General features: G+C 29.7%; 1 protein-coding gene across 1 annotated transcript in view; it reads right to left on the minus strand.

Annotated features, from left to right (window-relative positions):
- The window catches only part of sdk (sidekick cell adhesion molecule), a 75,038-nt gene that overhangs the window by 20,963 nt on the left and 38,146 nt on the right, over positions 1–15,929 (minus strand). Inside the window, exons 13-18 of the mRNA XM_067262856.1 lie at positions 15,097–15,167; positions 10,534–11,386; positions 9,815–10,185; positions 7,732–7,966; positions 1,437–1,552; positions 294–477 (exon numbers count right to left, since the gene is read on the minus strand). Coding sequence (XP_067118957.1) covers positions 294–477; positions 1,437–1,552; positions 7,732–7,966; positions 9,815–10,185; positions 10,534–11,386; positions 15,097–15,167 — 1,830 coding nt within the window. The remainder of the gene's footprint in view (positions 1–293; positions 478–1,436; positions 1,553–7,731; positions 7,967–9,814; positions 10,186–10,533; positions 11,387–15,096; positions 15,168–15,929) is intronic.

A 15,929-nucleotide genomic window follows, 5' to 3' on the forward strand; every position in this document is an offset into this window, starting at 1 on the left:
TTGCAAACTGTTAGATTGCACAGACAAATAGGGAATAATGTATATTTTAAGAAAAAAATTATTTAAAATTTATGATATTTCAGGAAAATTAACTGACAGTACTATTAATAGAATAGAGAAATGAACATTGTTTCAAATATTTATTGAAATAAAATAAACAAACATACTATCAAATTATAAATTTTGTTTTTGTAATCTTTGCTTAATAAACTACAGAGCTTGGTTATTCCTATTTAATTATTATTTTAAAAATATTTTTATATAATTTTATAATTTTTAATAAAAACTCTTACCATCTTCAAGTGTCTGAACATGAACTGGTGGTAAACTTAAAGCACCATCACCGATGCGTGTAAAGGCTAATACTTGTATACTGTAAAGAGTATATTTCCTGAGTTCTGTCAGTGTAGTAGTGTAGGTAATATTATTTTCTATTACTTTATATTTAAATGGAACCATTTTTGCTCCAAAGTAAACCTGGAAAAATAACAAATTATTAATTATGAAGACAAGAGAGTATGTAATATATATTGTATAATATTTACACTATACTATACATATATAATAAATATACAGGACTGTTTAATCAATCCACTGAAATAATTCAAAAAATACACATCCTACAAAATAAATCACCGAATCAAAAATGTTAAACTTTAAGGGAACCACAAGATGGGCTATTGGTTTCATCATAGATAGTGCTACAATCTGTGAAATAATGTCATCATTATTTTCTTTAATGGAAACTCCCCATTTTTTATTGCATACTATGATTATACATCAAAAACAAAAACTTTCACCCAAGTCATTTTTTTTCTTTCAAAAAAATGCACTCAGAAGTTGTATGTGTATAAACTTTTTATGTGGTTGCCAAACTGTATGTGCATATCAAGAGATATCCATAAAGTTCATTGAAAAAGTATATATATATATATATATATTCATGTATATATCTTATATAAATTTTAAAATATGTATATATGATTTCACATTGCTATTCTCAAAGCAAACAACACCTTTTTAGAATTTCATTAATAACATTTTTTAGAATCCCATTAATTTTTAGAATGACTAATTCAAATAACATACTTTTTTAAATTGCTTTAGTGCTAAATGTCAGGTATACATTTTGTATCTAGGAAATCTACTCTCTTAAAAACTATTAGAATAACTGCATTAAATTAATTACACATAGTGTAATTGAGTTTAATCATTTACTACCTGTATAGCTGTGTTTTTAACTGTTTTTTCTAATGAATGGTGTTTTATAGGAACAGATCTTTTATATTATTTTATATCAAAGTTAAATTCATTTATATAAAAAAAATTACAAGTTTAATTATTAAAATATCAATTTTATAATAAAAAAGTCTATTCATTATTATGTTAATTTCTGAGTATATTAACAACATTAACCAGTAATGATCACAGTATACCTTATATCCTTCAATTATTCCATTCTGATCAATTTTTGGCACTTCATTCCATTTAACTACAATTGTTGTAGAGGAAGTAGCATTAGCAGTCACATTTAATGGACCCATTGATGGCACTATAAGTAAAAAAAAAAAATTAATTAATTAAAGAAAACCTTTCATAACAACTCTTTATAAACCATACATTTCTTACATATAGCTTTTATATTGCATACTTCAGCTATTACAAGTTATCTAAAATTAACACATGAGAATGAATTCATAATAAACTGATAAACTATACCATATGAGAGTCAAGAATTGCTTCTTAAAAACTAGCTAAATTATTAGTTAATATGTAGTGTAGTGGTAATCATCCTCATTAAAAAATTCTCATGGAAATGAATGATAAATTATTACCTAATATTTTTAATGTGGATTTCTATTGAACAGTAATTAGAAAGCAACTGATACTAAAGAACTATTGGATTTTCTATCACACACTATTTAGGTTAAATAAAAATTAATAATTAGGTGATGTGGATTACTTTAGTTAATAATGAACAAAATATTTAGGAATAGTCTATTCAATGTATAAATGAATATTAAAATATTTTCTAAATATTTTAATAATTTTTTTATATTTTAAAATCCATTTTATATCAAAATTATATTTAGAAATCAAACCAATATGTGAAAATCCAGGTTAATAATTTAATTTATTAAATTATGTAACAAAATTTTGTTATAATTAATTGATAGAATTTATCTGTTTTGTAAAAATCGTATGAAGTTGAAAAAGGAACTTGCTGTTTAGTTAGAGAAACATAACACAGTTCCTTCAAAAACAATAGTCTATGGTATGGGATTTCTCACACATTATCCTAAAACCACCCAACTTCCATCACATATCAGAAATGTGGAGGATTTATTTTAAATGATTTGATTAGAGGAGATTTCTTATAAAAGGTGATAGATCACCTGTAAATGAATAATAGCTCAGTTCAATTTAGTAAATTTAAGCTTAGCTCAGCTCACTTGACCTTTTAACAAGGTGTGTTCAGACTTATGGTATCTAGTCATATATGTGGGTGCCGGGAGGCGGCCGATTTCTCGTTCCTCCTTTTTGTCGGCTAACAGGTCCGTGAGACCTGCCCACGTCAAGATGGCGGTTCGGAGGAGTTACGCGTTACGCGAGTGGATGCGAGTGGAGGAAGTGAATGGGTTCGACGGTAGAGCGGCGGATGATGACATTCGAATAAAGGACATTACAACGGATAAAACAATAACAATGATTTATTAAAGCTAACATGACAATTACAAATGCGGCGAGCGTCAGTCACCGGAGTTCGTATTCGCGGAGGGAGAGTTTACATAAATTCGGGTCATACCTCGTGATCCGGGTCGATCTTCGTAGTCGCCAATATTTCGTTGGCTATCGGCGGGTCCCCTCGATTTCGTCCGCACGCGCACAGGCCAAACGACAAACGTAACCGACCCCCTTTTTCTCCGTCGTCGCCCTTTTATTCTCTCGGTCACGAGTTCCAGATTCGCCAACCCGCGTTTTTCGACTCTGGTTCCTCCTGATTCATTTTTTCTTTCTTTTGACTCATATCCCTTTTCCTTCTAAAAGCGCGGAAAGGGATGTATCATTACCGGCTAAATTCCGGTGGGTCCGAATTCTCACATATAGTTCCATGTACTTTTCTCAAGATATCAGCTCGTCTCACATGGAAGATTGAATGTCTCAAGGTAATATAACTATGTAAACTCTCTCTCTCAACACGATTTAGTTAGTAACATATTAGTTTGAGTTCCCTTTTAACCCTTAGCCTGCCGTTTGCCACGCCCCCTTATTTTGTAAAACGGCCAAGGTCAAAATAGGTGAATCAGGCAATATTATTTTAAAAATTCACTAAAAATTAAATTATCATCTTATTCATATGAAAAAAATCACATATATTTATCAATATAGTTAGTTTTAAATACAACATATTTCGATAAAGTTTGTTTAAATAATTTATGAAAAAAAAATATATATATATGATAACTGACATTCAGACTTGAAAATTTGTTACTATTTGTCAAAATTAACATTGCCTGGTTACTTCATTCTTATTGTCACTGAGCCAATACCATGTACAATATTGTTCTGTACAATTTGATGTAACATTTATGCATGTACGTTTATTCGTTGTGAAATTATCGCACATTATATCAAACATTTGTTTAAAATCTAAACTTTATTTTGCTTTCAACTAATATAATGAACTAATATACTTTATTCATTTTATATCAAACAAGATTATTTATTTTCGTAATAAACATATGATTACTAGTAGCAACAGATGTAACATTTGCTGATATTTTAGATTTAAAAATAATTAAAAATTAAAAATTAAAAAAATATATAAAATATCAGAACTGAAGGTCATAACTTGAATATTTATAATGCATTAACATATTATAGCTGAATAAACTTATTATAGCATTAATGAACTTACTATAGTAATATTATTGCATGAATATGCTAAAAATGAAATAAAAAATTATCAGAAAATGAAAAATTAAGGAAAAAACATCGATAATTAAAATTTTTTACATCTACAAAACACCACCTGGACAAAAATATGTGAAACAGACGATAAACAAGACGATACCGTCAAGTGCTGACATCTGTTGTCGATAAATTATATAAAAATCGATTTTTAACAGGGTAACGATGAATCGGTACCCTGGCCGTTTTGCAAAACAATCAGGGTAACGATAGATCGGTACCCTGGCCGGGAAAGGGTTAAAGGAAGAATTGTAATTAGATATTTTATCATCATTTTACTATATTTTTAATCATTTTGATTTATCTCTCATTGTACTAATGTATGATGGTTTTGTTTAATTTTACTAAATACATATTTTAATCATTTAAACCATTCAACTTTCCTATGCCTAACTCCATTGTCTTACCCACATTAGAAATAGACTCTTCTTAAATTCTGGAAGTTAAATATAAATGTTTGTTTGTTTCTTAGTCTGTGTAATTGACTAAGTGGTGTCAGGAATCCTGATTTTGAGAGATTTAACCAATCCCTTAAAATATAAACAGTCATCACAAATATGTGACGTGCTCGACTGGAGGCCTGAATATCTCACAAATAAAATAGATTCAGGCTTTCAAACATCTACAAGTCATCTTTATAATTAAACATTTTTCTATAATTATTTAAATTGTAGAAAAACTGACTAACTGATTTTTCTAATAAGGTTTTATTGTGTTAAAAAGTTTTCATTTAAAATATATTTAGTTGATGCTAGTTCTGGCACTTTAATGTAAAAGTTAGATAATAACTTCTCTAACTTATGATGGAGAACAGAATACATTCTGTTTTCTACATATATTTAACACTTTCCATAAAATGTTCATCCAATGTCAACATTAACAAAATTGAATTTGTTATAACTTGGATTTGTTTTTATAAATAAATTAATAATTTATACAAATGTGAGATTTGAGAAGCATTTTGTTAAGTATTACGTGGAAAAAAGACACTTTGGAATTTTCATCTCCCACAGGACGAGTAAACAGGAGATGATCGAATATTATAGCAACAGTCAACAATCTCTTCCCTTGTTTTGGGAAAAGTTTCTAGGATAAATCCCAACAACGACTTGTTGATGTGTGGGAACATCGACATTTCAATAATTACATGTTAGTGAGAATCGCCTATTCTCAAGGAAAGCAAAAACAACCCACCCAGTTTGTCACATCCTTATGGTTCTAACTTGACCACTGATGACACATCTGGAGTGTCATTGCTACAAACATCAAGTCACTCGAGCAAATTCCCACATTCGATGGGGATATAACAAGCTCACACCTAAGCTTCAGGGCAGACTTTACCCATGGAGCTACTAGACTAAGCTCATCTCCATTCTCCTCCAAAACCAGTCTCCAGAGAAACTCCTGAAAGTTATGCTACCTTGACCAGATCTGAAGACATCGGTACTATCTCTCAGAGCATTGTAAACTCTCTCTTTCGGTCAATTAGCATTTAAGTATTTAGATATTTGTTATAGTTCATATCTTACATGTATTATCAGAGGAAGATACTGATTGTGGTTGTATATAGACTTAGTGCTGTAGGTTTAGTGTAACCATCGCTTTATTTTGATTCATTAAACTTTTGATATTTGTTAACCAGCCATTCAGAAATCAGATCTCTGTCAACATCCCCACCGACTCCACCGCTTGTTTAGCCCTCTCTAATTAGATATTAGATGTCAATCTTCAGATGTCTAGAATTGTGAGTTAAGACACATTATTTCTTAACTGGTGTCAGAAAAAAGAATCAGACTTAAGATCTTCTGATCTCAAGTCAACCTGCTAATAAAGGCCATCCAGTGACAATTGAGTGGGCCTAACCATCCCAAAATCAAACAAGAGGTTTTAAAACACTATTAATCGACCCCTTGACTACTCTCACAAATTTGTCTTACATAATAAAAAATTATCAGAAAAGATTGCAATAATAGCTGTTTGTGTTTTCTAATAAAAACATTCATTGTATTTATTCTAAAAATTTTCACTCAGACAATTTCCATGCTATTTTTAAACTGACAAAATATATTTTCTATTAAAAAACGCATTAAATTTGTTTATATCTAATTAAATTTTTACTTTATAATGAAAAATATATATTTTTAAAAATCTGAAGAGCATTTATAAAACAACCTAATTAATTAAAACAAAGAGAAATGTTACTTTTATAAATGAAAATAAGAATGTTAATTTCCTTTATCTAAAGTAAATAAATATCTCTGCACATTCTTTAAAAAAAATTTCCTCTCAGTTATCATTCTCAACAATAGACACTTTAATGTTTTTATACAGTGTATGAATTATTAATACATGTCATCATCTTAAACCTCAATGAAAATATATTATAGAATAAATAACAATTATATACAGGGTGCAGCACCAAAATCCGGACAAAATTCAATTTCAAATTCCCGCCATTCTGTACCACCGGTAGATGTCGTGTTTGGCGTTCAAATAGCTTGACATGTGCATTAAACCATTTTAACCGCAAAACAGTCGCCATGTTGAAACAAAGTGCTGAGTATAACCGAAGAGCCGCGATTATCGAAAGTATTCGCGCTGGGCACTCGGCGACAGAAATTATTCGATTCTTCGGATACCCGAGATTGACTGTTTATGATGTCGTTGCAAAATACAATCAGTCGGAGAAGTCAAATGAAGGTTTTGCAACACCGGCAAGGAAAATTCACTCGAAGGAGCGCATTGTCAGAACCCCTGAAATCATTCAACGGGCTCAGGAGCTGATTTTTGAGGATCCAGGTCAGTCGATCCGAAAATTGTCATCGGTTGTTGGTGTGAGCGAGAAAACTATGCGTAGAATCGTTGAGGAGGACCTCCGCTACAAGTCTTACACAATTAAAGTGAGACAGATGCTTTCTGAAGTTGCCAGGACAAAGCGAGTTGAACGCTGTAACCTGCTTTTGTGTTCCTTAAAAAACAATGCTGCCGGACGACTCAGATTTTTTTCTGACGAGAAAATTTTTACTGTTGATGCGAAAATCAATCGAAGAAATGACCGATGGCTTGCCCACGACCCAGAAGATGTCCCCGTTATTGCAAAAACGAAATTTCCGGCAAATGTTCATATGCTAGGTGTTGTGTCCAGTGAGGGTGATGTCATGCCACCGTATTTCTTTAACGAAGGGGAAAATGTCACAAAAGATGTTTATTTGCATGCTCTGTCAAATGTAGTGAAGCCATGGATGGAAACTGTGTCATCTGGAAAGCCGTATGTTTTCCAGCAGGATGGTGCGCCTGCCCACACAAGTCATTTGGTGCAAAATTGGTTGTCGGATAACGTCGACATGTTTTGGTCAAAAGAATTCTGGCCTCCCAGCAGCCCAGATTTAAATCCTCTGGACTTCTACGTATGGAGCTAGTTGAAAGAGTCACAAACAAGACCAGACATGCAAACATCACATCGTTGAGAGCCGCTATTGATGCGGCATTCACCAATATTGACCGTGAGACATTAAAGCGCGCATGCACACGATTCAGACCGAGAATAGAGGCTGTCATTCAAGCAGGAGGGGGCTATATTGAATAAATGTATTCTGTATGACATTGCAAACAATGTGATTTAAAAAAATTTGTAAACCTTTTCGTTTTTTCAATAAGAAATATGTTTGAAAACAATGCGTAATTTGTCCAGATTTTGGCGCCGCACCCTGTATATATTCACATATTCAAACAAAATTATGATTCAAACTTTTTCATTACCTGATTCTCTTGTACTTTCTTGTGCTTTTGGACTTGGCATGCTATATCCCACATCATTATAAGCTTGAACAAATACTTCATATGTTGTGAATTCTTCTAAATTCTTTAATACATAACTATTTGCATTATGATCTTCTAAAATAATTGATTCGTAGTTTTCAGATGTATCAGGATATATACGATAAGAAATATTGTATCCTCTAGGTATTCCATACCACTCAACTTGTTGTAAAGGCTACAAAAATTTTTTGTTTTGTTTTTAATATAATTTTATTTAAATTGATATACTGTATGTGGACTTCAGTGCAAGAGTGATCCAAGTCACTTCCTGACGTGGTCAGTCTCACTATAGGAAACTCACAAAGAATGATTTTACTTAATGTATACGTTTACTGCGACAGAAAAGAGAACTAATGTTATACGTAATGTTCTCCTTCAACTCTTCAATTGAAAGATATCTTTCATGACATTAGATTATCAACAACCAGTAACACTCAGGAAAAAGTGACTTGAATTACTCTTGCACTACTAAGGTTCACACACACAAAAAACAAAACACTTTGAAAAAATAAAACTTTAACTTCAAAAGACTGAAATTAAAGTTCAACTATTTCAAAATTTAATGGTTTTCATAAATCAGTCTCTCACTTATACCTACAGCAAACAATAAATATCAAAACAAGTTATATCAAACATCTCAGTTTTTTACATTGATTTTATAAGAAATTGGGATTTACCTACAATGCTTTTCTTCATTTCTGTTTTAATCAGAAAACAAGAAAAAATTTAATATAAAGAAAACTAATAATTTCATACCACCAAAATAAAAATTGGCAAAGAAGACAATATGGCAAACTCATCTGTTTGGTAAACAATATAACACTAAAATCAAATAAGTAACATATCAAAAGAAATGAAAAAAAACCCATAAAATTTAAAAACTTATAAAGAATGCTTTTGTATTCTCACAACTAACAACATTGACCCATTTAAAAATTAATTTACTAAAGCCTTATCTGTTTAAATCTTTTTTATTGATAATATAAATCTAATCTAATTTTCTTATTTTATTCTTGTTTTTGTTAATAATTGATTTTATTTCTTGAGAAATATCTGGAAGAAGCCAATGACTATGATGTCTCTCACTCCAAAATCATCATTTAGTAAGTAAAATTTAAACCCAAAATGTGTGTGTATGAGTGAGTGTGTTTACCAATAAATTACACCTACTACTACTACTACTAATAATAATGATGATGATGGTGATGATGATGATGATGATGATGAAAACTTGTCAAAATACATTCATTCCCTTAGCTTTCCAAAAAATCAGTATTATATAAGACAACCTACAGATAAGACAAGATATAAATTTTCGTCGAAGTTTTATAGTTTTAGCATATATCTGTCCTATAAGAGGACTCCCAAACTATCAACAGCCTATGAATTTAGTTTAGATCAGTGATCATCATCTGAATAATAATACTGTATAGCATATACAGAATTATGTCCTATTTGTAATTTTTTGAATAAACAAATTTTATTTTCTGGCATCTGGCAGCACTGCCTTGTGATTGTTGCAAACATTTGCACTGATTCGGCATACAGGTAATGACTTTGACTATTTACAAAAATGTCGTATGGGCTAGTCTATTTTGTGAATATACCCTACTCTCTACTAGTAAATAATTACAGTTTGTCCATTTTTTTATAATGGTTTTAATTTATATAAATTTCAATCTAATTTTTTTTGTATCTGTCTTATAAGATGACCCTGGATTTTGGGGGTCATTTTTTATGATTCAACTATTGTCTTATCTGCCGAGATATACTGTATTTGTGTATAACATCAACTGTTTATGATCACCTGAACATCTCATTAATATATTAATAAAGATCTCTATAACACTGGTCTAATGATTGGAGATACTGTATCAATTAACTGTATTAATTATAAAAACATTCAATAAATAATTGCAGAATTTAAATCGAAACCAATAAAATCAGTCATAACATGCTGTCACTTAACTAAAAAATTGCTCAAAATAAATTCTTAATAGAATTATTAAAAAGGTATACTTACAGTCCATCTTACACGAATAGCATTAGCATTTACAGCTCGAAGAGTAACATTATATGGAGGATGAGAGGGTGGTGCTTGAATAGTTTGGAAAAATTTTGAGGGTTCACTTGGTTCACTGTTTCCAACAACATTAGTAGCATAAAGGCGAAGACAATATTCAGTAAATGGAATTAAATTATATACAGTAAGGGTTGTAGCATCAGGATCTGAAACTTCATAAATTTTAAACCAAGTTTCATTTCGTCTCAACTGTGCTTCTACATTCCATTTAATAATTGAAGAATTGCCATCAAATCCAGGCGTAAATTGTAAAACAACAGAAAATGCTCCAATATTTGATACTGCAAGTTTACTAGGAGGAGATGGAAGAACTACAAATATAATATATTAATAAAATTTTTATTGAACAGATAATCATTATACTAAATATAAATAATAATAATATTTTACATTATCACCTAAATTGAAATTTAATCTTAATTTAAACATTCAATTTAAATAAAATTAGTGAATTTCATTCAAATTAAATTGATACTTTTTCTTCTACAGAAAAAACAATGTTTATTTTTAAATTAAGTAATTTGAAAGAAATAATTAAATTAGACCACTTGTGCAATTGTCAAATTTTAACAAATAACATGAAAGTCACAAGAAAAATATTAAATCTAAATTACAGCTAAATTTAAAAATAATTTTTATATGTAATTATATAAACTAACCTGGAGGAATTCCAGATTGAATTACAGCAGTACGAGAAGGACCTGGTCCTATAATAGTCCAAGCAAATATTATAAATGTATAGGCAGTAACTGGTCTTAGATTATCAACTACAACAGAAGTAATTTCAGCTGTTAAATTTTTCACAACAGTAGTTTCAGGCATATCTTTTACATGATATTTTAAAGTATAGCCTTTCAAAATTCCATTAATATTTACAGGTGGGCTCCATAATACTTTGGCAGATGTATCTAATATATTTTCAAATTTAATATTTGATACAACATCAGGTACATCTTGAGCTGTTGTAACACTAACAGGATCACTACGTGGACCATCTCCTGGACTTGTAAAACATAAGACAGTAATGCTATATGTTGTAAACTTTTCTAAATTTGAAAGAATAATTTGTTGTTCGGCCCAAGGATCAGTTGGACTGGGTGCAACTAATTCTGTTCTTGATGGATGACTATTGTTATGGAGATCATTAAACCAACATTGAACTTTATAACCTAGATTAATGCCATTAACTAATTGAGGATCAGGTGGCTTCCATCTTACTTTAACTGCCGTAGAGTTCAATGCATCTGCTCTTACTTCAGTTGGAGCAGCTTGTGGAATCCCTTGCCGAGTCCTTATATATATGCTATCACTAAAAACTCCAATTCCTTTTTCATTATATGCTGCAACTTGAATCTCATAATTTTGCCAAACAATAAGATCTTGAAGCATAAGACTGTGTTGTGCTTCATTGCTGACATTATTATAAACCCAGGGACTTGCACTATAACCAGCTAATTTATACCTGATTGTATATCCTTTAAGATCTCCATTTCGATCTTCTTCTGAAGGAGGCTAAAAAGTAAGAGTTTAAAATTTTAATTTTAAACTCTTAAGATAATTATAATATAAAAGTTAAGATAATAATAACAGCTTAATAATAGTTAAGATAACAATATAACTGAAAATAAATAAATACAGAATTGTGAATTGTAAGTCAACACCTTAAGTAAATGCTAAATGCTTTAAATTCTAATTTTATTATTTATTGTCCTATATTCTAGTAAGACAGTTTTGTAATGCTGCATAAGAAAGATTAAATTTACTGCAGATTTTTCAAATTGCCTCTTATAATTTATGAAAAAGTTTTGTTAAAACTATGAAAATTCATATATGAGGATGTTTCAATAAGTAACGCCTTTTGTTTTTTTAAACAAATGTTTTTAATGTGTACATAAAAACGTGAATATAGTAAATGAAGTTTGAATTTCTGGCAACACTACTGCACAATAGGAACATTTGTGTCACCTGTCAAACATTTCTGACAAATGGAAAGAAAATGGTGTGCATGCTATCATCATCCACACTCCAAGAACAGCAAAATGTTTTTCTTTTTCTATGGGCAGGGGCAAGAAATATGAACAAATTCATGTGGAAATGCAGAAGATGTATGGTGATGATTGCATGGACTATTAAAACGTCCATTGATGGAGCTAAATGTTTGAAAATGGTCGTCAATGTGTGATTGATGAGCACAGGTCAGGTCGTCCGGTAAGTGCAGCTTTGCCTCAAACAGTCACTGCTGTTGATCAAAAGATTCAAAGCAACTGCTGCATTCATTTGAAGATGCTGTCAGAAAAATTGCTGTCTCCTGTTTGAACCTTTGAAGAAATTCCATTCTGAGAGAGGTTCCATTCTGACGAGGAGGTTAAATTGGCTGTTCACAGATGGTTGTATGGCCAGAAACCAGCATTCTACAACACAGGTAACTTCAATCAGGTATACCACTGGGACAAGTGCTTAAATCTGAATAGTTCCTATGTCGAGAAGTAGCCTAATCCACATATTTCATTTCTTATATTCTGTATTTTCCATATGCATTAAAACTTTTGCTTACAAAAATAAAAGGTGTTATTCAAACCTCCTTCATATTTTCTATTTGAAGTAGATTTGTTTGTATGAAGCTAACTAAAATTCTTATAATATCTAAAATAGAATGTGAAAGTTATCATCATATTGCTTTTTGACTAAATTTTTAATTTTCCTGTTCTGAACTTATAGATATATTAGTAAGCTAATTAGATTAAAACTTTTAATGTAAATTCTATGTTATGTACAGTATATGGTATATTTGAAATTTCAACTTTAATATTCAAAAATGCAAAAGTTAATAAAGCAAACAAAATAATAAAAATATGTTTTTAGTCTTGAAAGTTTAAAATTAAATCTATATATATAAATGAGGATGTCTGTTTGTTTTTTCACTATGCACACCTAGGCCGTTGGCCATGTAGAGTTTTCTGGGTTTTCTTTGCATTAGTAACACTTAAATTGGGGCAGCTTTACATGAAAGTCTTTCTGGGATGCATCCTCCTTGTCAGATCACTCATGTGTCATGTTGCTGTAGCCAAATAAAACAAACCAACTTTTAATAATTTTTCTATAAACACAATATTTACAAAGATATACTTAACTATCACAAAACCCGGAAACCCTGATTTCACCTCCTCTCAGTAACTCATAATGGGTTTATATCCATTGCCCCAAACTGCAACTTTCAAAACTTTTCTTTACTTAGATGTTTTTGCTGAGCTTTACTTTTTCAACCTGTTTCACCAGTTTTTTTATGGGATCACATAAAAGCAATTATTCTCTCATTTTTACAAGATTTTTTTTATTTAAACAAATTTTACATGAAGTCTTTCAGACATCAAAGTTAGCAACTTGGATCAGTTTTCAAATAATAATAGTAGACCAGTATTAAGTAGTAGTTGTTGACCATCCTCTCTCCGAGGAGGACGACTTCTACTACTTTTGGTTGAATTAACTTCAACTTCCATCTTCAGCAGTTCCTTCTTCCTATCAAACCCACCGGTATGGTGACATTTGAATAGGAACATTACATAATATAATAGGAGATTACCAGCATGCACAAAATACGATTTAAGTGGTTTTTGAGAGTGCCGAGTTTAAATATTTGGTCCACTTTTCATGAAATTTTATTCATTGGCAGATTACCATTTGATATTCAACTGTGACTGAAACAGTTTGTTAGTGCTAATATTAGAAAAAAAATATTGTCATGAAAAGTATTTTCAATTGGTGTCGACTTGACAAATGAAATTGTGCAATTGCTACTATTTGATTATTGTGATAAACATGACAATGGTAAGTTAAAATAACCAAACTGTTTTTACAGTTTTCATTTTAATATATTTGTTATATCATAGTATTTGATTTATATAACTACAAAGGTTATCTTACATAAGGATTTATCACACCAAGCAACCAATCTAACACATCTAAAAAATTTTATTCCTCTTTTGTACACAATTTAAAGAATTTTTAAAATGTGCTAGATTGGTCACTTAGTATGATAAACCCTTATGTAAGATAACATTTGTAGTTATATAAATCAAATACTATAATATAATATAATATGATAGAAGGGTTAGAAGAATGAAATAATCTAATATCTTAATGTTTGTACTTATTTTTTGTGCTTGGGCAATGCTGGGCTTACCTGCTAGTTGATCTATAAAATATTAAAGTGCTAATTAAAAATATTGAGACTATTTAAATTTTTTAAAAATAGAATAAAGTTTATTATTTTATTAGTAATTTACTTTTCTCTATGAAGTTAAACATATCACTAACATTGTTTACTTATTAAGTATTTTTATGCAATTTTTTCATTTTCAATACTTTTAGAATACATAAAAAATTTACTAAAGTGTTTGATGAAACTTAAGGATTGTTCTAATATACAGTAGAATTTTAAAAAAATTCTATGAATACTCATGAATCTTTTTCTGATGCATTTGTTTACTACGTCCAGAAAAAGATTCATTGTTCACAGACCATTTCAAATTCATATCAACATATTCCACTGAATGCTTCATTCTACAATACAGATAATCTAGAAAAAATCCTAACTATTTTGAAATACTTCATACGTTTTACTGTTTTTAACTGTTTTAAGACAATTTACTTTCCTGGTTATTATGTAATATAACAGAGAAGTATGGTGATCAGTCAAATTTTGACCTTATGCATTTTTTAATGTTTTGACATTAAATGAGCCCAAAAATTAAAACTGAAACTTGGCTGGAATATGTCTGTATATGGGAATATGCCATTAAATTTTAGTAATTAAAAAGGTTAAGGGATGGGGAGACAGAAAGGTCATGTAACGTACCTTGAATGGGATCAAACTTAATGAAAATTTTACTCATTACTGGCATTTACAAATTTCTTTAAAAACTTACTTCTACACTCTAAAAATAAGTGTTATGTCTTTTTATAATAATTAATAATATAAAAATTATTTTTTAATAAAATTTCATAACTTCTGTAAATTATGAAGAGCCCTTGACAGCCTTTTTTGAAAACTTCTTATAAACAAAAAATATTTCAAAAAGAATTGATCACTGCCACTATCTTTAAATTTAACATATTTCAACTGAAAATTGTATTATATAAATATAAAGTTCATATTTAAAATATTGTACATTTTGAATTCAAAACAACTAAAATTCCATTTCAAATTATTACAAATTAATTACCTGCCACTGCAACATTACAGATGTTGATGATCTTGCTCCTCCAACAACACCTTGTGGTGGTCCACTGGGTGCTAAATAAAAATATTTTTTATATTAATGTACATTTTATTAAAATTTTTGTTTTTCTTAATTTATGAATACATTTAAAATAAATTTTAAAAATTGTAATTCCAATTTGCTAAATTCAAAAATCGAAATAAAAGTCTTAAATTTTAAACAAGGTTATAACTTATTTTGCAAATAAATGTCAGAACAAGAGCTTTTGTTTTCTGTTAATATATTTGATAATCTAAACTAACTATACATTTCTTGTTCTTATATTAATGTAAAATTAAAACATGCCAAAAATCAATAAATATCTTTGAAGATTACATTATCAATTAAAAAAGCACAATATACTTTTTTTTCTTATTAATATTGAAAATTGATAATTTTGGTTTCAAAGGGCATAAAGAAAGCGTATTTAAAATGTTTTAGGATCATTTTCAACAGTTTACAATAAAATCCATTATGTTACAATAAAATATACAGTAGTCAATCAATTTCAATTATATCAAAATCAACAAGAAAATGGATTTAATACAGGAATTAATTCTAAAATTCTTTTATTAATCAAACTGTTAATCATTTATTGTAACTTGTAATGAGTTTATCCTGTCTTCAAAAAAATTCTGATGAATATGTAAAAATGTGAAATATGCTAATGAATTTGTGAGAAAGTGAAATTCAAAAGAGGTCAGGCTAGGCTGTATGGGAGATGAAGAAAGACTTCCTATTGAAATGTCTGCAGCAAATCCACAGTCTGGTTTGTTGTATATAGTCCAACACCATTC

This window comes from Centruroides vittatus, unplaced genomic scaffold (assembly GCF_030686945.1).
Source record: "Centruroides vittatus isolate TY-2023 unplaced genomic scaffold, ASM3068694v2 contig_1620, whole genome shotgun sequence".
Classification (NCBI taxonomy): Eukaryota; Metazoa; Arthropoda; class Arachnida; order Scorpiones; family Buthidae; genus Centruroides; species Centruroides vittatus.